The sequence below is a fragment of the Venustampulla echinocandica genome (assembly GCF_003357145.1).
Source record: "Venustampulla echinocandica strain BP 5553 chromosome Unknown scaffold_9, whole genome shotgun sequence".
NCBI lineage: Eukaryota > Fungi > Ascomycota > Leotiomycetes > Helotiales > Pleuroascaceae > Venustampulla > Venustampulla echinocandica.
Window position 1 is genome coordinate 499954 of NW_022474214.1, and position 27235 is coordinate 527188.

At 49.4% G+C, this 27235-nt stretch overlaps 10 protein-coding genes across 10 annotated transcripts; 6 read left to right on the forward strand and 4 right to left on the reverse strand.

The window, feature by feature from the left end:
* Positions 1–395: 395 nt before the first annotated feature.
* Positions 396–1585, forward strand: BP5553_08908 (uncharacterized protein; the record flags this gene model as incomplete). Its single annotated transcript, XM_032017531.1, has 2 exons — positions 396–1373; positions 1427–1585. 2 exons carry the CDS (start codon positions 396–398, stop codon positions 1583–1585), a joined length of 1137 nt encoding a protein of 378 aa, XP_031866174.1.
* A 520-nt stretch (positions 1586–2105) lies between these two features.
* BP5553_08909 (Uncharacterized protein) lies at positions 2106–2666 on the reverse strand (the record flags this gene model as incomplete). Its single annotated transcript, XM_032017532.1, has 3 exons — positions 2106–2431; positions 2489–2558; positions 2637–2666. 3 exons carry the CDS (start codon positions 2664–2666, stop codon positions 2106–2108), a joined length of 426 nt encoding a protein of 141 aa, XP_031866175.1.
* A 182-nt stretch (positions 2667–2848) lies between these two features.
* Positions 2849–5500, forward strand: BP5553_08910 (uncharacterized protein; the record flags this gene model as incomplete). The annotated part of the gene is made up of 1 exon (XM_032017533.1): positions 2849–5500. One exon carries the CDS (start codon positions 2849–2851, stop codon positions 5498–5500), a length of 2652 nt encoding a protein of 883 aa, XP_031866176.1.
* Positions 5501–5767: 267 nt separating this feature from the next.
* Positions 5768–7521, forward strand: BP5553_08911 (Dihydrolipoyl dehydrogenase; the record flags this gene model as incomplete). Its single annotated transcript, XM_032017534.1, has 5 exons — positions 5768–5829; positions 5888–5955; positions 6008–6087; positions 6143–6847; positions 6904–7521. 5 exons carry the CDS (start codon positions 5768–5770, stop codon positions 7519–7521), a joined length of 1533 nt encoding a protein of 510 aa, XP_031866177.1.
* Positions 7522–7963: 442 nt separating this feature from the next.
* BP5553_08912 (uncharacterized protein) lies at positions 7964–8466 on the reverse strand (the record flags this gene model as incomplete). Its single annotated transcript, XM_032017535.1, has 2 exons — positions 7964–8117; positions 8183–8466. The coding sequence occupies 2 exons, from the start codon at positions 8464–8466 to the stop codon at positions 7964–7966; spliced, it is 438 nt and encodes a 145-aa protein (XP_031866178.1).
* Positions 8467–10095: 1629 nt separating this feature from the next.
* On the forward strand, positions 10096–11849 carry BP5553_08913 (putative delta 8-sphingolipid desaturase; the record flags this gene model as incomplete). Its single annotated transcript, XM_032017536.1, has 2 exons — positions 10096–10298; positions 10364–11849. The coding sequence occupies 2 exons, from the start codon at positions 10096–10098 to the stop codon at positions 11847–11849; spliced, it is 1689 nt and encodes a 562-aa protein (XP_031866179.1).
* A 1578-nt stretch (positions 11850–13427) lies between these two features.
* On the forward strand, positions 13428–13676 carry BP5553_08914 (uncharacterized protein; the record flags this gene model as incomplete). Its single annotated transcript, XM_032017537.1, has 1 exon — positions 13428–13676. One exon carries the CDS (start codon positions 13428–13430, stop codon positions 13674–13676), a length of 249 nt encoding a protein of 82 aa, XP_031866180.1.
* A 1135-nt stretch (positions 13677–14811) lies between these two features.
* BP5553_08915 (ARM repeat-containing protein) lies at positions 14812–17972 on the forward strand (the record flags this gene model as incomplete). Its single annotated transcript, XM_032017538.1, has 9 exons — positions 14812–14879; positions 14947–15109; positions 15166–15333; positions 15394–16054; positions 16103–17001; positions 17050–17168; positions 17216–17295; positions 17343–17502; positions 17606–17972. The coding sequence occupies 9 exons, from the start codon at positions 14812–14814 to the stop codon at positions 17970–17972; spliced, it is 2685 nt and encodes an 894-aa protein (XP_031866181.1).
* A 67-nt stretch (positions 17973–18039) lies between these two features.
* BP5553_08916 (Uncharacterized protein) lies at positions 18040–18927 on the reverse strand (the record flags this gene model as incomplete). Its single annotated transcript, XM_032017539.1, has 1 exon — positions 18040–18927. One exon carries the CDS (start codon positions 18925–18927, stop codon positions 18040–18042), a length of 888 nt encoding a protein of 295 aa, XP_031866182.1.
* A 4502-nt stretch (positions 18928–23429) lies between these two features.
* Positions 23430–26394, reverse strand: BP5553_08917 (PH protein; the record flags this gene model as incomplete). Its single annotated transcript, XM_032017540.1, has 6 exons — positions 23430–24663; positions 24718–24732; positions 24785–24934; positions 25084–25256; positions 25309–25796; positions 25854–26394. 6 exons carry the CDS (start codon positions 26392–26394, stop codon positions 23430–23432), a joined length of 2601 nt encoding a protein of 866 aa, XP_031866183.1.
* Between the last annotated feature and the right edge of the window lie 841 nt (positions 26395–27235).

The following is a 27235-nucleotide window of genomic DNA, read 5'->3' on the forward strand; positions in this document are numbered from 1 at the left end:
TCACGTCCACATTATCATTCGCTAAACAATCACAGGAATCGGTATAATAAAAACATTCATGGTCACGGTCACTGAATCCCAAACATGCCATGGAGCCTAGTGATGATTCACGAACAGTGTATTAAATACCTTATTATTCACTCCGGTCGTGACTATTGTTCGTCGCTACAAACCTCAATAATTATCTCCGATAGCCACATCTTCCCAGCACACTCTCCGCTCCATACTCCATATATCCACTCACCGTCGCCGTGCATTAGTAGTTTAAACATCTTCCATCCTACCAAAGCAAGCAACACGATACAACAGATATCGACTTGTACAACAAACACTCATTGTGCGGTCGTCGCCCGGGGCAAAGCATCAAGAACCAGTCTTCATAACAAGGGCATGCGATGTGTCAAGTCACCCCCTTCACGCTCCCCTGCTGCAAAAGAGTCTACGTCGAAGTCTTCAAGCTCCCAAGCTGCCCCGATGCCTGGCCCACTAGCAAATGTCCCCCGGAACTCTGTCTCCAAGTCCATGGATATGAGCCACAGAATCGTGCCTTTGGTATCTGCTGGAGATGTAAAGCTGCTTCATTGAACAAGACTGGAGATGAGCGAGAGCTCATGAGGCCTGCGATAGACAGCGCGGATATTGTGGTGGGATTAGAGGAGATTGATGTTCAGGAGAGAAAGAAGGCCGTGGAGGATCATGGGAAGTGCTGGTTTTGTAGTGCGAAGCGTGGCTGTGAGGATTGTGGAGCGGGGCCTGTTACTGCTGGGGATATCAAGGATGAAGAGCCAGCCGCCGTCGCCGCCGCTCCAGCTACCGCTACTTCGAACAAGAGAGTGCGAACGGAATCTAGTGCTCAAGCTCCCAGAAAACGCGCAAGAAAGAGAGCAATGGTCGGACACGGTCGTTATAACGAGCAGATCGCGCGTACAGCATCAGCATCAATGTATCCTGACCCCCTTCTGGCTTCTCAATTTCACGGGTATTCATATCCTGCTGCTCAACCACCTGGATGTGATATTCCATTTCCCGCCATGGAAACTCCACACGGAGGATACTCGACTTTTCAATTTGGGGGATTCACTCACGGCAACGCGACCGCGTATCAACCTACATCACGACCCTTGTCGAATGTCTACCAGACGGGACCAGACTACCATGAGAATGCGTTTATGTACCAGCATAGACCTTCAGGCGGCATCCATTTGGGCCAACATCAAATGTCCGGTCAGGTTCATATGAGCCATGGCCAAGACCAAGGAGCTGGAGTTGGAGCCAGATCTTCACTGAATACTGCCATCTATCCACAAGGCCCCGAGCACCATTCAAGTTCCGGCGGAGGAATTGAGAACACTGCTGGAAATTTATCGGCTATGGTGAGTTATACTTGCTCTCTTGCTAGTAACGATTAAGCTGAATGTTTTGCTAGATGAATTACGAACGACGCTTTGAAAATATCGACGGTGTCCTGATCAACAGCACCATGGGAGTCTGGAATACAGAACACCACCCAATTGGAGCGCAGGCATCTGATGAAGTTACACATGGCTACGAATCACCTCCCGAGGAACATTCAACCGCCACGTAATTTCTACTCTGTTCGTCATGTGTTTAAATGTCACTATACTCGAAAATACAACATAGTGAGGGAGGCGAATGCGTGGGTTCGTGGTTTAGATGGGGTTAGAGGAGTATACGACTGAAGAGATATTGTACTATTGATATTAAGGGTCTCGATGATTTTCGATGATTAGGATCTCGTCTCGATGAAGTTATCAACTGCACGGATTTGGCAGTCATTGTCAGTCAATCCAGGGGAGCTGTGCGAATACATACCTAGGCGAGCCTTAGAGCAGTCTATTGAGAGAGGAGACCCCGGTGGTCGCGCCAGAGCGTTGGACTTCATAGATAGAGACAATAGTAACCGCGTTGCAGTTTAAAATCATGATTCCCTTATAATCTTCTGTATGTGAAAGCCATTCAAAATAAACCGGCCATGAATTGTTCCAACACCCATTCATTCATAACGCCGCTCAAACCCGTCACATAGGTATGCCTTAATTCCAATGCCAAATACTTGTGGATTCTCTCTACGCGCCCGTCTCTCTCTATGATTTCTTCCCCTCAGCAGCCACTATCCCCGTAGCCCCGCCTAGTTTCTTCTTCTTCGCCTTGAGTTTTTCCTTCGCCTTGCTTCGATCACGCTTCTTCAGCGCAGACATCCCTCCCTTGCAAACCTCCGCATACTTGAAAAAAAAGCCCTCTAATGCATCGGCCTCCACTACTGTTGATAACTTGATTTTCTTCTCTCGGTTTGCTTTGGATTTGCCGTTCGTGGCCCGGATTATGATAGGGAGCGGTTTTGAAAGGTCGAGGTCGGGGAACTGTTCTGAGGGGTCTGAGGGGTCTGAGGAGGGTTCGGAGCCATATGCCACTGGGGGATTTTGTTAGATTGGGTGACTAGTGAAGAAGAGAAGCTGCTGGTTCATACTGCGCTTTTGTGTTAGGTATATTGAACCATGTTTGGAGGTTTCGAAGAGCTCCGCGAGCCGTTGGAAGAACTGGTTTGTGTTTGTTAGCCAGCGCACTCGTTGTACTTGTTTATTAGACGGTGATTGATGCGATGAAAGGAGGCATACATTATCCTGGCTCAGATGTCCTTTCGACATGTTGTTTGCAGGAGCGTTTTTGGGGTTCTGGTTGGTGATCAGAGAGAGAGAGTGTGTGCTACTACTTGTCGTTGGTTTGGTGGGGTTCTCCCGCATCTATGGGGTCGGCAATTTTTGGTCCGCGATAAATCTTAAATTTCCAAAAGATACCAACGAGTAACCTTAGTCCTTACAAACATCAAATGGCGTCAACCCAGAAACCCTTGAGGTTACCAAGGCAGCTGCTTGATCAGATCGGTGGCGACGGTAATACTATCAAAGCCAACTTCATTTTGAGGTTAAGTACTAATTACATTCATTACGTAGATGCCCTCTCCCGGCGCAAATTCCGTTCTCGACCAGACACGCGGAAAGAGCTTCGAAAGGTAGCACGGACGGAGAAGAAATCCTCCAGGAATGGGCCACCTCCTACTAAAAGGAAAAAGCTACAACATAGCTCTGATCCTGAGGAAAGATATGAAAGGCCCTCCCAACCAAGTCCGCCACTCGCCCAGGCGAAGCCAACGCCAGAAAGTCCTCGAAGTGATATAAAACCAAAATCAATACTCAAAAGGACGAAGAAGGCGGACCCGGTCGTTGTTGGTGATTCAGATCTGAAACCGTCATCTCGGAGCATACCAAGGGGTATCAAGGCAAAATTAGCAGACGATGACGCTGAGATTGCGGCTCTAGAGAAGAAGTTGGGTCTGAAAGGGAAAAAGAAGTTGCCGAAATCATTTACAGACGATGGGTTGGATATGCTCTTGGAGGGTCTAGGTGATGACGAGGAGGATTCAGATATCCAGGACAGCAAGAAACGTAAGGCGGAAGGGGATGAATGGCTGGATAGAAAGCGCAAGGAGGCGCGAAAGCTGGCTAAACGACAGCTAAGTGATGAACTAGACGAGGATGAAGATGAAAGCCGAAGTGATGCTTCATCGGGAGAAGGTGAAGGAGATGGATGGCCAGAAGAGGATGATGGAGACTCCGATATGTCTTTGGATGGACCAGCGTTCCCGGATGACGAATCTGAAGACGAATCTCTTATAGCGAGGGATGACGACGGAGCCGATTTCAGTGGGTTCGGATCCGATGAAGATGACGATGAAGAGCGCCCAGCACCCCGAATCCGCGAGAACCCCTACGTTGCGCCATCAACTGGCACCGAGCCGCATCAAAAATATATCCCTCCCTCCCTAAGGAATCCAGCATCTTCGAACTCGGAGGCATTGGTTCGTCTACGTCGGCAAACCCAGGGGTTGGTTAATAGGCTGACGGAGGCCAATCTAATTCCCATCCTCGGCGATATAGAGAAGCTCTACCGTGACCACCCTCGGCAGCATGTCACCTCTACGCTTGTGGATATCTTATTGACATCTGTCTGCGAACCTACGAGCTTGCCTGATACCCTGATCATTCTTCCGGCAGGGTTTATTGCAGCTATCTACAAGATTATCGGTATGGACTTTGGAGCACAAGTGATTCAAAGGACTGTGGAGCTATTTGATGAGCAATATGCTCGACTCTCTACAACCGATCAGGTTGATCCGACAATCCCCACATCTGATATCAGTAAAGAGACTTCAAACCTCATCATGCTACTCTCCGAGTTGTACAATTTCCATGTCATTGGGAGCAATCTGATATTCGACTATATCAAAACATTTCTGAACAAGTTATCGGAGCTTAATGTGGAGCTGCTGTTAAAGATTATCCGAACGTCAGGACCACAGTTACGACAAGACGACCCCTCGTCGTTGAAGGAAATTGTCGCCATGTTGCGACCAGCAATCGCAAGTGTCGGAGAAGAAAATATGTCCGTTCGAACCAAGTTCATGATTGAGACAATCAATAACCTCAAAAACAACCGTATGAAGACTGGTGCTACCGCGTCAGCAGTCGCATCTGAGCATACAATTCGTATGAAGAAGACTCTGGGGACACTTAATACTCGAAGTATCAAGGCCAGCGAGCCACTTCGAATTGGGCTTAATGATATCCAAAACTCCGACAAGAAGGGTAAATGGTGGCTTGTGGGTGCTAGTTGGTCAGGCAATACTGGGGCAGCGAAGGATTCTATGGTGGACGATACCCCCACCAATTCCATGACTCGAGTTGAGGATACTGAGACGACCGATCTCCTCCAGCTTGCACGAGAGCAGCGGATGAATACTGATGTTCGCCGAGCGATATTTGTCACCATCATGTCGGCAACTGACTACCAGGATGCATATTTACGGCTATTGAAGCTCAAGCTCAAGAAGGTCCAGGAATATGAGATTCCGAAGGTTCTGATCCATTGTTCAGGAGCCGAGAAGGCTTACAACCCCTATTACACATTGATTGCCAAAAAGATATGTGGTGACCGGAGACTCCGAACAGCCTTTCAATACTGCCTTTGGGATTTATTTAAAACCATGGGCGAGTCAGACGACGATGATGTTGTGGCAGATGATGACGAGACGCTAGACATGAGGCATATCGTCAATCTTGCAAAGATGTTCGGCACCCTTATACTTGAAGGTGGCCTCGGCCTCGGCGCTCTGAAGAACCTCAGCTGGAGCTATCTCCAGCCCAAGACCAAGACATTCATGGAGGTGCTGTTTGTCAGTATGTTTCTCCAATCCCAGAAGCAAGCGGGGACCAAACGGGATAAGGATGCCATTGCTGCCATTTTCTCCAAAATTAAGGATATGCCACAACTCATGAGAGGGTTGCAATATTTCTTGAAGAAGGTTGTTAGCAAGACGGATATTACGGGCGTGAAGGAGGAGAAGGATACGGTGAAGTGGGCTTGTAGAGTAGCGCGAGATACCCTGGAGAAGATAGATGCTGCAGACATCTCAGAGACCTGAATGAAACTGAAATTCGTTACTGCTAATACATTCGATTGAACTAAACCGTCTCAAGCCAACACTTTATTAGTTGCCCTGATCGTCGCTCTAAAAATCTCAGCGTGGGTAGATGCGGGTTATCCTCGGTGAGCTCTCGGCGCGGCTCGGGACGTCATATATAGGCCGCACCACGTGACCAGTGGATTGTCCGGCTTCGTCTTCCATCTCATAAAAATATCACGAACAAGAACCATTCCTCCCGGCCGTTAACGCAATCTCCTCCCCAAGATGCTCCGAAGCTTATTAGTACCCCGGGCGACCGTAAGGTCAGCCTTCAAACAGCAGTCATCGTACGTCCTCGCTCAATTAACGTTGACAATTCCTACGTGCTAACACACCTCCTTAAAGCCTCCCAACAGTAGTTGCCCCCTCGGCGATTGGGAGGCTCTCGAGAAGATCCTATGCCACAGAAGCTGGTCAGTCGCCCGTATGGATCAATGAAAGGAGTGTCGAGCTAATGCCGTGCAGAGGAGAAGGATCTGGTCATCATTGGCGGTGGTGTCGCCGGCTATGTCGCTGCCATTAAAGCCGCGCAAGAAGGCCTGAAGGTGAGCTCACGCAACCGCGTAAGAATCGGTGGGCAATATGCTAAAGTATCTGTAGGTCACTTGTATCGAGAAGCGCGGTGTTCTCGGCGGAACGTGTCTGAACGTTGGCTGCATCCCTTCAAAAGCTCTCCTCAACAACTCCTATCTCTACCATCAAATTCTCCACGATACGAAACACCGCGGTATCGAAGTCGGCGATGTCAAGCTCAACCTGGAACAGATGATGAAGGCGAAAGATACTTCTGTCGCCGGGTTGACAAAGGGTGTTGAGTTCTTGTTCAAGAAGAATGGCGTCGAGTATGTCAAGGGCACGGGAACTTTTACAAACGAGCATGAAATCAAAGTCAACCTTATCGATGGCGGCGAGCAAACAGTGAGAGGGAAGAACATTATCATTGCGACTGGCAGTGAAGCCACTCCCTTCCCTGGACTCGAGATCGATGAGAAACGAGTTATCACAAGCACAGGAGCTCTCGCACTAGAAAAGGTCCCCGAAAGCATGATTGTCATTGGTGGTGGCATCATTGGTCTCGAGATGGGCTCTGTGTGGTCAAGATTGGGCACGAAGGTGACTGTTGTTGAGTTCCTCGGCCAAATTGGTGGGCCAGGAATGGATGCGGAAATCTCAAAATCTGCTCAAAAGATCTTGAAGAAGCAAGGAATGGACTTCAAAGTCAACACGAAGGTCATGGGAGGTGATGCCAGTGGTGACAAAATCAAAATCAACATCGAGGCTGCTAAGGGTGGCAAAGAAGAGACGGTAAGGCCAAAAAAAGAACTACCCTAGCTTTGACAATCACTAACACCGCCATGTAGCTCAATGCTGAGGTTGTGCTGGTTGCAATTGGCCGTCGTCCATACACTGCTGGTCTCGGATTAGAAAACATTGGACTCGATACTGATGATAAGGGAAGACTGGTCATCGACTCAGAATACCGGACGAAGATTCCACACATCCGTGTCATCGGCGACTGCACTTTTGGCCCTATGCTCGCACACAAGGCTGAAGAGGAAGGCGTTGCCGCTGTGGAATTCATCAAGAAAGGCTACGGCCATGTCAACTACGGTGCCATTCCCTCCGTCATGTATACACACCCCGAGGTTGCATGGGTAGGACAAAACGAGCAAGAGGTCAAGGCCTCGGGAGTGAAATACAACATCGGCACATTCCCCTTCTCTGCCAACTCGAGAGCGAAGACAAACATGGATACTGACGGCATGGTCAAGATGATCGCCGACGCTGAGACGGATAGAATACTTGGCATTCACATCATCGGCGCTGGTGCTGGTGAAATGATTGCGGAAGGAACGTTGGCAATTGAGTACGGAGCATCAAGTGAGGATATTGGACGAACAAGTCACGCGCATCCAACACTTTCAGAAGCATTTAAAGAGGCTGCAATGGCGACGTACGGCAAGGCAATTCATTTCTAACCATGGGGCACGGGTGGTCACAATGGGTTGAACGTGAATGTGGAAGTGACGGCGTTGATTCCCGTGTAAGATAGGTAGAACTACTTCAAATGAATATAGCGCAGAAAGACCACATTACAAATTCTACTTGCACCGCATCCTCAGCCGCCAAAAATTGTGATCCGAAGTCCCCGGAACCACAAAATCATCCATTCCTCAGTCGTCAAGCCATGATCAGTCATCGTATCCATCCCAACTTGCCCATCCATCTCTTCTTGACAATCCACTGACACCAACCCAGAAGCCATGCAAGAACCCTACTTCAACTAAACATATAGCACAGAAAAACCAACTGGAGAAATTCCCATAGCCCCCAACCCTTGTCGGCAACAAGATCCCTTTAGATTTCCTAGAATCGTGATTCTCTTATTCATCGTGCAAAATTTCACGATGATGGTCATCTTCAGTATCCCATCCGGCCCACTCCACCTCTTCCATGAAGCCCTCGGCCACCACTATAGGCACCACCATAGGCACCACCGTACCCGCTGATGAAATAGGGCGCCATTGGTCCAGCGAAGGGGTTGGCTTGCCTTCGATTACCGCTCCTATAGTTCCTATTATAAGTATCTATTAGTACTACTGCAAATATGCACAGCCAGTACTGAAAGCATCAACTTACGCTCTTGGGTAACTGGGGTATCCTCCACCGTATCCACCAGGATCGTTGTGCTCACAGTGCGGGCAACTGCACGTTACAACGTTGTATACTGGACCTCCATAAAGTTCGTCGGCGCAGGATCCGCAGAGATGGGTCCCGCCAATATCTGCACAGTCATAGCAGGGGTCGGGTCCAGAGTATTGATTCATATATCGAGCTCCCCCACGGGGGCGAGGGCTGGGACGCTGGACGGCCCCCCCGTAGTTCATCGGGCTCGGAGGTCCTAAGCCAAATCGACGCAGCATTTTAATCAATAGATTGTACTCTGAAAGATGTTCTTGGGGCTGGAGGAACAAATCATGTTCTTGAGAATATACTTAGTGGACGACGGCGCAGGAACGGACAACAGGTGGGCTAACTATATAGAAAGGGGAAATCGGTCCTTTCCTGGCTACACAGTGGTTCGCCCATTAGGCAACAATAGGGCTTGCGTGCTTGACAGACGCTTGCCCAAAATCTGGCAAGATATGCCACCAAAACTCCGGAGGCGGTGCCCTGGTAGCCGTTCTGTGAGACGGACTGAGCGGAGCCTGACCCGTTCTGAGATGTAAGAGCGTAAGGGGTGTCGATCCGGTTTCGTGACAATAAGCTGCTCATAATGAACAGACTTGCCTAAAACGTGGTAATCTAAGAAAAGCATTGGATTTCATCTCGTATCGATAGATGGTATGCCTGGCGGCGGGCAGGATTGAGTGCCGCGGGACTTGTAGCAAACATACAATCATGACCAGATTGTCTTCCGGGTCCCCCCGATGTAGGGATACAGCATAACCCATACAAAGAGCGTGTAAAGGGCAGATGACTTCTTTGGCTTGACAGGATAAGCCCAGATAGGGAGAGGAATGCGAAGAATTAACCCCGAAACCGGCAATGCGAAGTGTTACGGGAAGATAGTATGACTATTGCCAACTAGGACCACCCATGCCAGCTGTTATGTCTATCTATCTCGAAAAGGTAAAGATGCAATATCAAATATGGATAACTTCATTGTTCCCCGAGGATGCCCATCCTTTCAAAGTGTCTGATCTGACATGAAGTAAAATCATGGTTCGGGCCATATATCGTTCAGAATGACCTGAGCCAGGGTGACCCAGATCCCTTCTGTAAGACCATGGCATGCACTTTTCATGCAATCAACTTGAGTGCCCTGTTGAGGCATATTTGATTCTGACCCGGTCACGGTGGTTCATTGGCAAAAGAGACGAACAACGGTTGAGCAAACACGCGATGAAAGATAGTCCAAAAAACGTTGACATCCGGTCAGATGTCCTGGGCTGCGAGGCTTCCACCCCGAATAATCTAGAGACCTCGGGAGAGGTTGGGTGAGCCGTCTTGCTGCCTAGCAGGAACACTTTTTGAGTATGTAAACCAAGAATTGCGTTTTGTGTTTGCAAACCCTTCTTCCTAAAATCCCGCCGAATACCATACTGTTAGCACCAAATCATTAGATTTCTGCATGCTCATAAAGATTATAGTTAATTCTTGGCGACTGAGCACTTGAATGAATGTATTTAGGTTCATTTTGTGGCGGTACGTGTAGGTGTTGGTTACAGTTTGTGGACTACTCCATCATGATACTGTAGAAGGGCAAATCTGGATAAGGGGGCGTCGCAATCAACGCCGAAGTAATTGGCAGGGCAGGCGAACTGCGCCCCCTGTGCCGCCCGCCTCTCCCGCCGGAATAATTCAAGGTACGAGTACGCGAGGCCTCTTGAAACATTCGTGGTTCGATGGGTGGGCGTCAGCATCCGCATCCACATCTGCCCACCACAGCACCGTTTCTTGTGCTACGAGGCACAAACTTGAACCTCACCGCCAATGACCTCCCATCGACCTGTTTAACACCCACCATTTTTGAATAGTGTACCATTGCCATGGCTGCCGTGAAGCCCACCACCACGCGCACCGAGACTCTGCTCTCCCGAAGGCAGGTCGAGGGGCTGATTGCAGAAGGGAGGGCCATTATAATTGTGGACCAGAAGGTGCTGAAGGTTGATTCATGGCTGAAATACCACCCGGGAGGGGACAAGGCTATCAGGCACATGGTTGGCCGTGATGCCACCGACGAAGTTAATGCGTTCGTTCTCCCTCGGCCGGAATGGTTATACTTTGATGGCAGTTAGCTTATCTCATGCATTGTAGTCTACACTCTCCAGAAGCGCGGAAACAAATGGACAGATATCGGATTGGTAGGGTTGAGGGCCACTGGGCCAACTTCGTGCCGCCTATACAGGGTGGTGAATTTCGGCCATACATTATCGACGCATTAGACCAGGAGAACGAGGAAGACATTGCGGAGGCATATCCTCACAGTCACACCGGCTCAAGGAGCCCCTCGCCAGTGTTTGATACGGAAGCTTCGATTCTTCGCCCCCGCGTGGCATCTAGGTATAACGACGTTTCCTCTTCAGCATCGTCAGTGTCATCCGTTACGGAGCCCGACGATGGCATGTCATGGCTGGACGTACGAACCAAGGAACATATCGACCTAGATCTCGCCAAGTACCCATCGTTGGACCCAGCTACACAAGACGAAGTGGTTCGAAAGTATCGTCTACTAGAGCAACGCATCCGGGCGGAAGGCTTGTATGATTGCAATTATTCAGCATACGCAATTGAGACCTGCCGTTACACATTTCTCGCCTGTATGACGCTGCTTTGCCTGCGCTGGGGCTGGTATGCAACAAGTGGGATGTTCCTAGGCTGTTTATGGCATCAGCTTGTATTTACGGTCCATGATGCGGGGCACATGGGTATTACCCACAACTTCACCATTGATTCAACGATCGGAATCGTTATTGCTAATTTCATGGGGGGATTATCGGTCGGGTGGTGGAAACGAAATCACAATGTCCATCACATTGTTACAAATTCTCCGGAGCATGATCCTGATATCGAGCACCTGCCTTTTCTCGCCATTTCGCACAGGTTTCTCGAATCGTTAACTTCTTCCTTTTACGAGCGAGTTATGGCCTATGACGCCTTTGCCAAACTAGTCATTCCCTACCAACATTATCTATACTATCCTATCCTCACCTTTGGTCGATTTAATCTTTACCGTCTATCTTGGGAACATCTCATTCTTGGCCTAGGACCGAGAAAGGGGCGTGCATGGTGGCATCGTTGGCTGGAGATTGTTGGACAAGTCTTCTTCTGGTATTGGTTTGGTTATGGTATCATGTACAAGACGATTCCGACGGCTTCGGCGCGGATTGCGTTTCTGATGGTTAGCCACATGGTGACGATGCCCTTACATGCACAGATCACGCTGTCTCATTTCGCGATGAGCACATCCGAGCTGGGGCCCCGCGAATCTTTCCCACAGAAGATGCTGAGAACAACAATGGATATCGACTGCCCCCAATGGCTTGACTTTTTCCACGGAGGTCTGCAGTTCCAGGCCGTCCACCACTTATTTCCCAGGATGCCAAGGCACAACCTTCGACGGACCCAGAAACTAGTGCAGGAGTTCTGCGATGAAGTGGAGATTCCCTATGCGCTCTACGGCTTTGTGGAAGGTAGCCAACAAGTCATTGGTACGCTCGAGGAAGTTGGGAGGCAAGCAGCAGTCCTTGCGAAATGCCAAAGGGCACTGGCACAGAAAGGCGATATCCTTCACGGGCATTGAATTCTTTACATCTCGTTAATGCTGCATTATAAACCGATGTTCTAATGGTGACGGGGAATATTTAGAGATCGGGACTGAAACCCGCAGAGGAGTTAAACATGCGAATAATAATATTCTTGGACCGCATCAAGCACGGGGATACAGAGCCCCAACTAGCTCCCACTGTCGGCGGCTACTTATTTTAGGTTTGCCCGGATGTGATTAGAAGTTTCCGCGGATCCTCAGCGGGTATGTGTACTCGTACTCTGCGCCTCTCTTATCCAGCCCTCAATTCCGAAGGGCGACCTCTATTATTGGTTAAGAGTCGACTTGAGTTGACCGCAAACCTGGATCTTGTTACAAGTCATCCTATCAACTCATATCAGATGATACAACCCCCAAATGGCCGGACGCTTCCGGATGGTGGCTTGTCCGGGGCTCTACGGGTAGTCCCGTAGGGTCGCGCTCATTCTTCCCATAAATTTCTTTTGAACTTTCAAGCCATAAACATTCCGTACCTCATTACAGCCACCATCTCGAGGTTGCCTTCAGCTCCCTGCCACAAAAACAGCCCACCAATAACCATCAAACAAGTGCTTCGGGGGGATGTGGCGAGCTCTTTGAGTATAGCTTCATTTGTTTGTACTTAACGAGCTCGTACGTCGTTTCATTAACGCCAGGCCGCCACCCGCCCAGTGATGCCAGTGATGCGGGAGCCACTACGCGCCCATTGGCGCGTGTGGTGATTTTTGAATGCATGTTTGGGATAAGACGTGGGTTGTGCTGTGCCAATTCCAACCGGGGGATCTGAGGCCTATGTGGTTGCCACGCAACTTCCGAATTGGACGAAGTGCATTATCGCGATTTGTATATCGTAATGATCATTAGGACACTTCTGCCATGGAATTTTGGCAGCCAGTACGGAGTAAGTCTCCGTATAGCAAAAAGAAAAGAAATTTGGCAGAGTTACTTCGTATGTCGCCCACGATTATCGCTGCCGCCGGCTTTGCGGCTTGGAGTCTCGTCATCAAGACTAAAAGCAATCACCTATCGCCGGGTATGCGCATCCATCCCGGCCAGAATAGGGACATAGACACGCTAGCTAGCCTTGTCTCATTTCCTATGACCCAAGGACCGGGTCACTCGCTTTGGCCGAAAAAGCAAACCTCCGGATCCCCACCACGGCACAGACCTTGACATATAAACACTTGAAGGCTCCGCTGTAGAACCCGGGTTCGTGGACGACATATCTTTATCAGTTACAATCCGTGGACATAATTATTTAGGGGAAACAGCTCACCCGAACGTTGAGAGGTCAACCTTCGCCTCAGACACCTTGCTTTCAAGCTATCAAGCTCTACCTTATGTTGCCGTTGGGATCCTCAGCTACCCTGGACTTTTCAACATCACCTAGCAGCCCTCTACCAACCTTCAGTCATGACACGGGGGAAGCACGACGACAAATCTGTGGCGAGAATCAGCGCAGCCAAGCCAGGTGTAAGTCCACCCAATACCAACTTTGAGAGTCGGAAACTCACAGGCAACAGTCCAGAGAAGCGGCAGCGGCAATGAAAGCAGCCAAGCGACACAGTGCCAGCAATGGCAACTCTGGACACAAGGGTAAAGATCAAAGCAGCGGCAGTAAAGGAGAGCGATGCCAGAACTCGAACCGCAGCGGCGGTCGCTGCTCCCAGTACGAGCCTTGCGATTACCACTTCGACTTCGCGAACCGGTGACTTGGTAGTCCACACTGGCCACACTATCCACTCATTGGGGGACCCGGGGCACTGGGGAATGGGACGAGTGCAGCGTGGCATTGCATTGCATGGCCGATGGGCGGCACATTAGAGGGGCGGGGAGCCGGTGTGCGTGGGCGCACATGAACAGTGGTGGCTTCACCACCGTTCTCGCAGGAGTTACCTGGAACAGCGAGGAGACTATATTTTGTTTTTCGGCTTATCAGGGATTGGGGGATTCAGGGTCAGGATGTCGGATGTCCGTCATATTTCTTTTTGGTGCTTTGCCAAGCTAAGGCTCACCAAACCAAAGCCACTGCGGAGTAAAGGCGCTCCTCGGTGTTCGTCCTCGGTGATCAACATGTCACTAGTTTGTAGAATCTTCATAAGTTACTTCGTATCCTTGTATAAAGTACGTAGATCATAACGTGCCATTTTATAACGCTATTTCTATTTTTATATTATATACTCCATACGTCGAATGGGAATAGCATCTATTGCTGCTTACGTCCGTGCCCCAGTCACTTATTTCCTTTTGTGCGGAGTACCTAGGCAGTTTGCTGGATCATGGAATGGCTCCTCTTTGAGATCCTCATCATTGATGATTGATTCCGAGAGCAATACGTACATACTTCGTGCGTACTTCGCATAGTGGGGGAACGGGGTGTCCGGGAGTGTAGCAATGTCATGTGACTTGGTTATTCCCACCGGGGGTTCCCTTTCTTGTTGTGCTCAGTATTATTCTACAGGTAGATCCTAACCTTATTTGCCTATGCCTTACTTGGTACATGTTTCATCCCACCTGATGCCCTCTCCCAAAAGCTACCTATGCGCCGATCGTCAGTCGACTAGAGGAGGTTGCAAGTACATATCACGTGGCACCCCAGAGCGCCCGGGCCATGGAATAACCTCAAAGACTGAACTCAACGTCGAGCCAATTAGTTCTCTGCCGGTCTACTTGTGTTGAGCTTCGTTAGTTGCTGTCTTTCGAAAAACAACCTGCTCGAAATGCTGACCCCTAAAATGGAGAATTGAAGTTAAGTGGGAAATTGCAAAAACGCGATATTATTTCACGTCCTTGGCCTGTAACTTCTCCCAACGCTTCCTCCACAGAGATGAGCGGGACAACTTGTTCGTACCTACCTATATACCTACACTGTGAACCGGTCCGTCGCATCGCAATCACAATATAATAGACTGGCTCGCATCCTACAGGAACATGACCCTGCGGGTTTGCTGATTTCAAAATGGACCCGAGCATCCAGCGTGCACTGAACGAGAAGCTGTACGATAAGAGGAAGGTCGGAGCTCTTGAGTATGTTGAATACGAACCACGCCCTCCTTCCCGCCCGCTCGTGCAACAACACTGACCTTCTTCACAGTCTCGAGCGCGTCATTCGAGATCTAGCTGCGGCAAAGGAGTCCAACAAGATTAAAAAGATTATTCAGCAGCTCTGCAATGACTTTGCCTACGCCGTTCACCAGCCTCATGCGAGGAATGGCGGACTCATTGGCCTTGCAGCCGCTGCTATTGCCTTAGGGCCGGTATGTTAGAGTTGTCACCGCCCAGGTAAAGAGACTAATCTAATCCATCTATCTAGGAATTAGCGCGGTATCTGGACGAGATCGTGCCTCCGGTGCTGGCTTGTTTCACGGATCAAGATGCTCGCGTGCGTTATTATGCCTGCGAGAGCATGTACAATATCGCCAAAGTGGCGAAGGGCGAAGTTCTACCATATTTCAACGACATCTTTGACGCATTATGCAAGGTAGGCCATCTCTAGGTATCTTTTCGTTTAGGCCTTCAATGATGCTGATATAATTTTTAGCTTGGTGCCGACTCAGAGCTCTCGGTCAAAAATGGGGCGGAGCTCCTCGATCGTTTGATCAAAGATATCGTCTCCGAGTCCGCTGCCACATATGTTTCCTTAGTTCACACGTCTGAGGACTTTTTTGCGGACACTGATAAGGAATCACGAGACGAGTCCATGGATATGCCCACAGCCTTCTCACTTGCTGATTTCATCCCTCTCCTCAAAGAACGCATTTATGTTATCAACCCCTTTACTCGGACCTTCCTCGTTGGATGGATTACCCTCCTGGACTCTATTCCGGATTTAGAGCTCGTCTCGTATCTACCAGAGTTTTTGGGTGGCCTGTTTACGTTCCTCAGTGATCCAAACCGTGACGTTCACGTTGCCACGCAGGGAGCTCTTGAGCGATTCTTGAGCGAAATCAAACGGATTTCTCGCATCAAGAAAGGTATTGAGGAAAGCCGCAAATCTAGAAGCGAAGGCAAACGAAAACGCTCTGGATCCATGGACAGTGATGCGTCTATGATCCCAGATGCTGGTGGAGATGATCAATCTGTGACAGTTGCTGATGATAGGGACGTCAGCAGTGACGATGACTGGGTGCCTGGCCAAGATGTTCAGGTCAACCATAAGGCCATTCTTGAGATATTAACAGCGAATCTCGATTCTCCGCTTGGTAATAGCAATCTTACTCTCTAACCCACTAAAAACTAACATTTGGTAGAGGAGGAGAGCTTACAGGAGTCCCTTCGATGGATCGCAGAGTTTCTTGATATATGCCCTGAAGAAGTTCTGCCGTTTGCCCCGAGGATACTTGCCCATCTTCTCCCCGCTATGGCTAGTGGTCTAGAACCAATTCGACAAGCAGCTGCTCGAGTCAACACATCACTGATGGACTATGTTGTATCGCTTTCTGACGAAGCCACCTCTTCTCAATCATCGAGAATCTCCCTGGGTACAAAAGAAACCACGAATATCGAAAAGAGAGACTCAAGCAGCGCCACTCGTGGCCCTACTTCAGGGGCTCGAGAGCAGGACAGGCGGGAGTCCGAGATTCAAACCCCATCCCCCCCTTATGACAAAGGGTTGACACCCGCGTCAACTCCGCAACCGCAGGTTGATCTTGATTATGCCGCAGCGGTCAACTCTCTCACCTTGCTCTTCTTGAACGACCATGAAGCGACTAGAGTTGCAGCGCTGACCTGGTTGCTTATGCTCCACAAAAAGGCCCCTCGAAAGGTTTTGGCAATCAACGATGGCACTTTTCCTGCACTTCTCAAAACACTCTCTGATCCTGCAGAGGCAGTTGTGACTAGAGATCTACAACTTCTATCCCAGATCTCAAAAAACAGTGGAGATGATTATTTTACTTCCTTCATGGAGAATTTGCTACAGCTATTTTCAACTGACAGAAAGCTCTTGGAGACTCGAGGTAACCTAATTATTCGGCAGTTGTGTGTTAGTCTCAGCCCCGAGCGTATTTATCGCACGCTGGCAGACTGTATTGAGAAGGAAGATGATGTAGAATTTGCCAGTATCATGGTTCAAAACCTTAACAATAATCTTATTACGGCCCCGCAATTAGCTGATCTTCGCAAACGACTTCGGAATCTTGAGACAAAGGTATATGCCCCGCAAAGGATCGGATTTACTTAGGCTAACGCTGTATAGGATGGGCAGACCTTTTTCGTTACCCTTTTCCGCTCTTGGTGTTACAATGCAGTAGCCACTTTCTCACTATGCCTACTGGCTCAAGCATATGAGCAAGCATACAATCTCCTGCAAATATTGTATGTCACGTTTCTCTTTCATTTGATTCATTTGCTAATAATAATAGCGCGGAGTTGGAGATGACCGTAAATATGCTCATCCAGATCGACAAATTGGTTCAACTACTCGAATCCCCTGTGTTTACTTGTACGTCTGTTCCGATTTCCCCACAAACTTAGCTAACATCCACACAGATCTTCGCCTACAGCTACTTGAACCCGAAAAACATCCCCACCTCTACAAGTGTCTTTATGGCCTTTTGATGCTGCTTCCCCAGTCTGCCGCCTTTGCTGCGTTAAAGAATAGATTGAATAGTGTTAGTGCGATAGGGTTTCTGCATATCGCACCTCGAGTGTACGTATCCAATTCTTGTAGTGCCGATGTGATTGAGGAATTTTTTTTTTTCATTTCAATCATATCCGTGTTAGAAGAGTACAGTCGCTAATATCTCATTTAGCGCCCCTACTAATGCTGGCCCTTCAAATTTCGACAGATCAAGTAGGCTGAAAGGGAGGGACGAGGGCGGTATCCGGTGGAATGAGCTCCTTGAGAAGTTCAAGAGCGTTCAGGACCGGGTTCGGCGGGCGCAACGACCAGGAGGGGATCTCGATGATGGGTTGGGGATGCTTGATGGGCGCGCTGGGGAAGGATTGGATACCAAAGCCTTTAAAGAATTGGCCCGGTTGCCTAGCGCTCCATTACCCCCCAAGGATACTCCAACTGCACCAGCGCGAACCCAGCCAGAAGCAACTAAATCGAAATCAAGTCTAGGTAAATTTGGGCGGTTGGGAGGGGCGGTCTCTGGAGGTAGGGCCAAGAGATAACATGCCCAGCTTATACATTTTTAATCGATCGTCTATTCAAAGTTAGAAGTAGGGATAGTATTTTTCTTCATCGGGTCTTCCTTGGGCTCTCTCGTTCAACAAGGCCTTCAAACATGCTGTCCCTTTGCCGTGTTAAATCTCGCAATTCCACCCTCAAGCTTTCCAACTCAAGTCTAGCTAAATCCGTATCTTGTGGTAATCCATGATAGCTTTTGACCTGTGCCTCAAGATCCTTCACATCCGCCATTAACTCCTTGAACCTTGCCTCCTCAGTTTTCACATCCTCTATCCTAATTGGTGTACCAGCAGCGGCAGTCAGAGATGTTACCCGCTCTTTGAGTTCGGGTAGCTTTGAAGTTAAGCCTTTGATCTTTCGCTGGAAGTCGGCCGTTTGCTTCGCTAGATCAGTGGGCGGCTGGTAGGCCTCCCCTTTCAACTCCTCAATCAAGGCATTTATCCTATCAAGTTCCGTCTTCAGATGATTCTCGAGGATTGAGACTCGGTCCGCTGCTTGATCTAGGTCACAAGTGGTAACATGTAAATTAAATATGCCCCGCCCCATACCCTCAGTATCTGGGATTGATTGATTGAGGGCCACACTGAGAGAAGACAATGCTTCGAGGCTCATCTGCCCTTCACGCGTCAAAGATTCTTCAACGGAGCCTAGTATGTCCTTATTGAGATCCGCTGCTTCTCTAGCTTGCAAGTCCTGCAGGGCTTTCGTCTCCGCTCTAGCTAAGAGCTCTCGCTGTTCATCAGCGCCTGTATTCATAGCTGCGAATGCGAGTAAAGCTTTTAGTGTATCGTTATTCCGCTCGAATGCGGGCGGGGTTTTGCCGTTGAATTTGGATGATAGCCACATGTCGACGTAATTCCAATCTTTGGCTGCGGCGAGCTGCTGTCGCGCTACCGAAGGAGAGAAAATTGCCGAGGGAGAGAGCGAGAGGTGCGCCATTTCCGTTGGCTAGAGCAAAGTAGAAGATATAGACTTTTAAGGCTCGAATGGTGCTGGCGTTGTGTTGACGTTGGTCTGGTGGATGTTAATTGTTTGTTTACATAACCTGGGTACAAGCTCACGGTCCCACTTCTCGAGAGTCTAAATTTAGAGTCTGCAAGGCTGAAGGCGAAGCGGACACGGAAATACGATTTGCCGATAGGAGGCTACGTAGCAGGCCACCTAAGGCCACTTGTACAAAATCCGGGGTCTATCAAGAGGGAGACAACTTCCTGTCCTTTCACCTTCTTCCTTACCGTCCCTCATCTTCTCTCATTAGAACCCCACCACAAGCCTATTTACCTCTCTTGCCCTCGATCTCCTACATATTATCCCCAGACACATTCGTCCCCATAGTCTATATGACCTCCTCGCTATGATTGTCAAGGTAGCCCTGCTGGCGTTTGCCGCCACCCTTTTGTCCTCGCACTCGCTGGTCCTCGCTATATCGTCTTCAGAAATCCCCTCCGATACACCAGTATCAGTCCTTTTGGCCTCTGCCAATGCTCATCTCGCAAAAGGAGAGACCAACGATGCACTTACCTACTATGACGTGGCCATATCTCGCGACCCCAAAAACTACCTGAGCTATTTCAAGCGCGGGGCAACATATCTCTCCCTCGGGCGTACTGTGCAGGCTACAAAGGATTTCGACAAGGTTCTTAGCATCAAACCAGGTTTCAAGGGAGCGCTCTTGCAACGTGCTAGGATAAGGGAGAAGAATGGTGAATGGGATGCAGCAATGGAGGACCTCAACTCAGAGGAAGACAGGGCTCGGATCGAGGAAGCCAAAGGTGCTGCGAAGTTGGCGGCTGCCGCTGAGGAAAGCGGTAACTGGGAGGAATGTGTTGCGCAGGCGAGTGTTGCGATAATGACCGCAAGCAAAAATTTGGCGCTACGGAAGATCAGAGCTCATTGTAGATTTGAACGCGGTTTGGCCCAGGAAGGGATGAGTGATCTCAAGCACGTTTTGCAAATGCAACCGGGCGATATCGAGCCGCACATACAGATTGCCGCTATCACATTTTATGCATTGGCAGATTTGGAGCACGGGATGGATCAGTTACGGAAGTGCTTGCACGGAGATCCTGACTCGAAACCTTGTAAGAAGCTTTATAGGCGGCAGAAGACGCTGGAGAAGCAGCTTTCCCAAGTCAAAAAACGGATGGAAAAGCATCAATATGCAAGCGCTGTCAAGGTATTGCTTCCATCGGGTGAAGATGTTGGTYTCGTACAGGATATCAGGGATGATGTCAAGGAGTTGCGTGAAGCTGGCACAATTCCCCTTCAAGTGCCGAATGACCTTATAGCTGAGGTTGTCGAAATGGTTTGCGAAGCCTACCACGAGGTATTTACACCTACAAGATTCAAATATTCTCACTTTAGCTAACTTCTGCAGCTGAAAAACTATAAGAAGGCCACCCCATGGTGTGATGAAGCTCTGACCTATAACGAGAACTCTCTCTATGGCCTTATCTCCAAAGCACAGAGACATATGGAGACGGAAAGCTACGAGGCCGCCATTGCAGCTCTCAACACGGCTAAAGAACACCATCCCGAAGCCCAACAACTTAACCATTTACTGCAAAATGCTCAGTTAGAGCTCAAGAGGAGCAAGACTAAGGACTACTACAAAGTCCTTGGTCTTCCACGAGATGCTGATGAGCTACAAATAAAGGCAGCCTATCGAAGAATGGTCAAGCTTCACCACCCTGACAAGGCACACAAGCTCGGTATTCCAAAAGAGGAGGCAGAAAAGAAAATGGCCTCTGTTAATGAGGCGTATGAGGTGCTGAGTGATCCGGAACTAAAAGCCAGGTTCGACCAAGGAGATGATCCAAATGACCATGAGCAACAGCGCCAGAATCCTTTCCAGGGTAGTCAGTTTGGCGGAGGCAACCCGTTCGGTGGCCAGCCTTTTGGGCATGGCAGCCAACAATTCAATTTCAAATTCCCAGGCGGGGGTTTTCAATTTGGTTAGCAAGAGATTTAGACGGCGTTGGCTTGATGATTCTGGAGTTATATTGGCGGCGACCAAGGAAAACGCACATAGGGAATTTCTGTACTTTTAACTTTAAACATCTTCGGTATCTGAACTGGCGTGCACTGTTGAGCATGTAAATGAATAACTACAAAATATATAAACGTTACTCTGTACACTACTTGTGGCCTGTAACTTTCCACGAACCAGGTGCATTGTCAGCCTTGCGTCGCTAGCATTGACCACATGCTGCTCTCCACGACCAAGTTCCATGGCACCCCACAATCCTGCCATCCCTCAAACATCAACGCCCTCTGTCACTGTTGACTTCACGCGACACTTAAATATCCTAAGGGAACTCGTAATGCTTGTTCGATAGCGATTGCGGTCCTTCCTCTCCCTCAACGGTTGACTATGGAGACGTTTGAATATACCCTCGACAACGAACAACAGTTCTGGGATGGTAAGCCGCAAAGCATCTCGCAACAGACCCTAGAATATCTATAACTAACCAGGAGTCATGTTATTTTGCAGAGCTTGACGATATCGTCACGGCCAAATGCCCTTCTCACCAATTGATCGATAACGCCCTGCGGACTTATCTCTACTTCACCACAAACTTCAAGGAGGAATACCTGCAGTCCGAAGATGGCGTCGCCCGTTGTTCGCAGAAGCTCCTACAAAGCGAGCTTTTTGAAGCAAATAAGGAATATGTGCGGACCCAGATCGCCTACAGTCTCCTGCAGGAGGATGAGCCTACAACACTGCATTTCATTGCGAGCTTCCTCCTGTTCGACGGTCGGCAGAACGAGGCTACTTTTGAGAAAATGATCCAGGAAGGCTGCTTTCCGCGCCTTGTTGGATTAATCAAGGAGGGGAGAGATAAGGACCCCCGGTTACATCAACTTCTTTTGGAGCTACTTTACGAAATGTCGCGGATGCAGCGTCTTAGTACGGAGGACTTAGGCCAGGTGGATGATGAATTCATTGCGTGCCTTTTTCGGATAATTGAACAGCTATCTGATGATGCTGACGATCCATATCATTATCCCGTCATTCGAGTCTTGGTATGTCCAAGGTTCCTTGTGGTGCAAATTAGTGGTGCTAACAGTTCTGCAGTTGGTATTGAACGAACAATATATGATCGCAGCTACATCTTCGCCCACTGCGTCCGAACCTGTTTCGCCTCCATTAACAAACCGCATTGTCAAACTCCTCAGCCTACACGGACCTTCCTACATGACCTTTGGCGAAAACATCATCCTCCTCCTCAATCGCGAGACCGAAACCTCCCTCCAACTCCTCATATTAAAACTACTCTATCTTATTTTCACGACCCAAGCGACCCACGAATACTTCTATACCAATGACCTCCGTGTCCTTTTAGATGTTATTATACGGAACCTTCTTGATCTCCCCGACGAACTTATATCTCTTCGGCACACATATTTACGAGTCCTCTACCCCCTCCTTGCACATACACAGCTAAGTCAACCACCATATTACAAGCGTGATGAGATTATGAAAGTCCTTCATATCCTAGGGGGTTCAGCAAATGCCCACTGGGAACCAGCGGACGAAACCACAGTCCGGCTCATTCAACGAGTAACAAAGGTTCCTTGGCTCTGTGATGATGATATTAAAGAAGGAGAGATGGCACGAAAACTTATCGGCATCTCGCTGTCGCCTTCACAAACAGAGAGCTCTGTTAGTGTTGTTGATGTCGCCGGTGTGATGGAGAAACCTGGCGTGCAGACCCCAAGCCGAAAGGAGTTTGACGAGGCAGTGCGTGATAAAAATACTGGAACTCAGGACAGTACGGCCGAGAAAGTAGAAGAAAATGTGGATGGGAAAAAAGAGACTCCAAGCAGCAGGAGATACAAACGACATCCTCCACCCCCAATACCCCCATTATTACAACCCAACGGAGCCAAGAAATTACCTCCAAAGGCCCCCCCAAGACGACGGACGAAGTTAAAGAATGTGGCGCCGGGGATAGCAACAGAGAGTGCTGATAAGACGGAATAATTTGGTCATGATAGAATTTCCAGGATCTCATGTCGATTTGGCGCTGCTGCATCTTTACGAGCGTAGGCGTTTAGTTGGCTTTGGGCGGTTTCATTGATGGGTTGGGACATTGCAGCATAATAATAGCGGGCTTGCCGTACAAGTACCAGCATGTCATGTAGTTGGTAATGGATACATTTGGTGAGGGGCGCAATCGAAGATGCCCATTTTTGACAATCGTTCCCTGTAAATTTGGCCTCATTGCCGTTCGTCCTGGACCAGCTTCAGCCATTCAAAAGTGGAGAGTAGAGTAATGGTTAGGGATCTACGTTACTTCATAACACGAGAAACATGCATTACCGAGTATTTGTCATATTGAAAAATATATAGTCTACAACCTTGCTTCCTAGTCTGCCTAACAATACTCATCACAAGATTCTAACTATTTACAATGCATCAACCTTTTCATATATCTCTAAACGGGCATCTCAGCAACTACCGAGCCTTTGGACTCCGGGTTATTCCTAGGATATTCACCCGGAACATGAAAATGGCTGATGCTCCGTTCGCTTTGCTGGTGGTGTTCAGCTGGCCGGTCCAGTTTTGACACCGGATCTATCCCAGCCCGGACGTTATTGAGAGCACCAACCTCGGCGGGGCTGCCTAGGCTTCGTCCGCCAGACGTAACGTTTGAGCCGGGGGAGTCAGGCCGGGCATCGGGAGCTGCAATAATCGTGGCTTCGAGGGCAGCTTGTTGTGCAGCCTGCTGGCTGTAGGTGTCTGGTGCAGCAATGTCGCTGGCTTTATGGGCAGCCTGTTGCTCATGGGTATCTGGCGCGGCAATGTTGATAGCTTCGAGTGCTGCCTGTCGTTCTTGTTGTCGTTGATACTCGGCGGCTTCCACCTCCTCCCCCTGATTCGGTTGCGGTTCATGGTTCTGATATGATTGTACAACAGCACCGCCTACTATAGGACCGGCAGGGGCGGTCCCAGCTTCAGTCCGGTTGGTGGCGCCATTTTGAATGGGCTCGTAGGTATAGGGATTGATCCCATCCTCCATCGCATCCTGCTTAACCTTCGCCGCATTCGATGGCGAAGGAGGGCCTTCGCCGTAGTGCTGACCGACGCTGCTACCCGGGAGGTTGGTTGCGGCGGCAACTATATCGCGATCTTGGGCATCTCCGAGACTAGAACTTCCACTAGATGGCGAGAGAGGTGCCTGTAAGCCACGCTGCGTGTTGACCTGGAGGTCACTCGGGAATCGCCCACCTGGTTCGGGACGTCTTGGCAGCACGTCTTGTTTTGGCTCCGTTGCCATCACGGCTGAAGTTGTGGCCGAGAATGGCTCCTCGTCGTCCTCGTCCAAGACTCCATCGCTGCTGATAGAAGATGCCCTTTGGGATGTTCCACTGACGCTGCGAGCGTGCTGGCGTACGAATGCATGGCGTTCTTGCGGCGTTTTCTCAGTCAATGTCCGGATATCTTCAAGCCAACCCAGCATAGTCTCGTAGGACTCCGCCCTAAAAACCCAGGAATGGCCACGATGCATCGCACCCGTTTGGCGGCCCTTCATCATGAACTTGTTGGATGACGCGCCCTCCTGGGAATTCGATCCAAGTTTCTGTTCCGGAAGGTAAAGTGACATGATAGGGGTTTGGGTTTTGTCGGCGGACTTGAACTCGTGCAGATGAGTCGGAGTAAGAACATACCTTGGAGTAAGTAGTTAGCATGGGACTTTGATATTTGTTCAAGGATAGACTTACCACCCAGGTGTATAGCTACGTTTATAAGGTCAGTCGAGGGCAATCGATGTAAGGATAGGGTACGGACCTCTTGAGATACTTGCTCTTGCGCTCTAGGAGGCCTTCCCGGATAGCTTGCGCCAAATAATTATCCCGACCTGGGTACTGGATGTTCTGAGGGAGGCGGACTGGTACTCTAGGATCGACGAAGTGCTCATCATTCTCAACAAATTCATTCCTATCAGAACGACATAAGAGATTAGTAAAAGTCGTGGTGATCAATGAAGGGAAACTAAATTCTTAAAAGGGTCGGCCTTTACGAATTCCTCTTCTTGGAATCCTTGAGCGAGGGTGAGATTGGAATACAGCGCCCTTGCAATGACTCACCATTCATGGTCCTTGGGCATCGAAATTGGCCCAGTTCGAAGTTCTTCGACGGTATTATACGCGCCCTCTGCTTCACGCTTTAAGATACCGGCATAAGCATTGTACGACTTCTGAATCTCGCCTACAACGATAGATTCTAGCTCCCGTCCTGATGCTTCCAGATTCAAATATGCCTGGTCACACACATTAGTGGCCGTCACACGAGACCACGTCACATTGACTTACCTGATGGAGATAATTCTCCTCGTCAATCTGTCTTTCAATCTGCCTGTCGACCGCGAGCTTAAGCAGATAAGGGTCATGCTTTCCAGTCATTTGAGCCGGATCGACATCAGCCCGGCCCAGGCCATCTTGGAGGTTGTTCACGGCCTTCCGGGTACCTTCCATCTCCTTATCTACGGAATTCTTGAAATCCCCGGACAAGCTTTTGATCTCCTTGATCTTCTGATTCAGGTCACTGCGGAGTCCGACCAGTGCCAAGAGGACATCGTTCTCGATTTCCTTGGCCTTATTGGCCTCCATAATAGCAGACCTGTGGTAGGAGCGTAGAACTTGAAGAGCATCATCAATGCCACCGGATCGTAAAAATACTGGAGGGGACGAGGTGTTGTTGACGAGGTTGGAAATCTTTATCAGATTCTTGGACTTGTGGTCATAAGATGCTTGTACCTCCCTGAAATATGTGATAAGATCTTTTAAAACCTTCCTCCAAGCTATGAATTTCTCGGGTTAGCAGGCTATTCAGTGAAATCACCATGTTGAGGGCCTACCTTGAAATCTGTTGGCAAGAATCTCTGTGGGGTTGCCGCTCGTGGGGACGGGCGAGTGGAAAGCGCTGTGGGCTTCGTCTTCTCCAGGCTGAAGAGCCAGACTGCGGACACTTCCTGCCCTGGAACTTCGCCGGCTGCTAGAGCGCTTCAATGAGCCTGTCCTCCGCAGCGACGCTTTCTTCTTCAAGGTGCCTCCGCGCGAAGGGATGAGGGTGTCTCCTTGGGAGAGGGGCGAGTTTGATCGCGGCATGGGCCTTGCACTTGGGCCGTCTATTATCGAGCTGCCACGTTGACTCGAATCCCATTCCTCGTTGAAGCGGCCATGATTCTGATGTGCTGCTGCTCCGGCGGGTGGTGCTAGGTGCGAGGGGGTGTCTGCTCGATGTTCGGGCGCTGCGGTCGGTTCGAAATCTGCAGCATCGACGTCTGTGACAGCGCTAAGATGTGACGGTGGTGGTTGAGGCGTCCCTCCACCGTAACCTCTATCGAGATGGGCCTGTGATGGTGAAGGGACTGCGGAGTGCGCGTTAAGAGTCGACATTGCTGTGCTGTGCTGTGCTGAGCACACGAGGGAGTATGTGAATGTGAATCTGAGATCGAATAGGGCGTCGCTGGTTGTCGTCGGTGATACGGTAGTACGTAGGATTGCTGTCGACAGCAGTTGGCGTCCTAAAAGGAACGATGGCCGGGGTCGAAGTACATGTACAGTTCGCAGGGTGTAATTCGCAGTTTGTAGTTTCGTAGTTCGTAATATGTAGTTGGTAGACGAGAGAGCGGTAGAGATAGGGAGAGGGAGGGAGAGAGAGAGAGAGAGCTGGAGGACGGAGGATAGGAGAAAGGGGAATGGGAATACTGTATGTAGATAGGAGGATCTAATAATCTAGTGATGGCTTCAACTGCCAGTGCCCGCTGGAGTCCAAGCTTGTGATGATCGTATCCTGACTGATCCTCGCTTGGCCCGCTCTGGTCTTCCGGGGCAACATGACGTAACCCTTCCTCTCGACTACGTACTCCAGTATTATTATTCTCCCCCAGACTGCGCTGCACTTGCACTGCGTCAGCCTGCATCTGCATTCATCAAAAGCCACCGCGGCGCCTAGAAAAAACTACAAACTACTTATTGTTATAGTTCACTCCCACATATCCACACATAGTCATTGCTAGTCATGCTAGCACGCCGTGTATCTACGATCAGCATGACTTTGCGTCTTGGCTGGTGGGCTCTGTATACCTTCGTTCATGCCCCGTGACTAGATCGGTCATGCCGAGGCCACCCAAGGTACGCTCTGATCTACATACTGGACTACTCGGTATGTACTGTAACTAAGAACATGGCTACTTAGGGACCTAGATACAACTAGGTATGACGAGAAGTACGTATG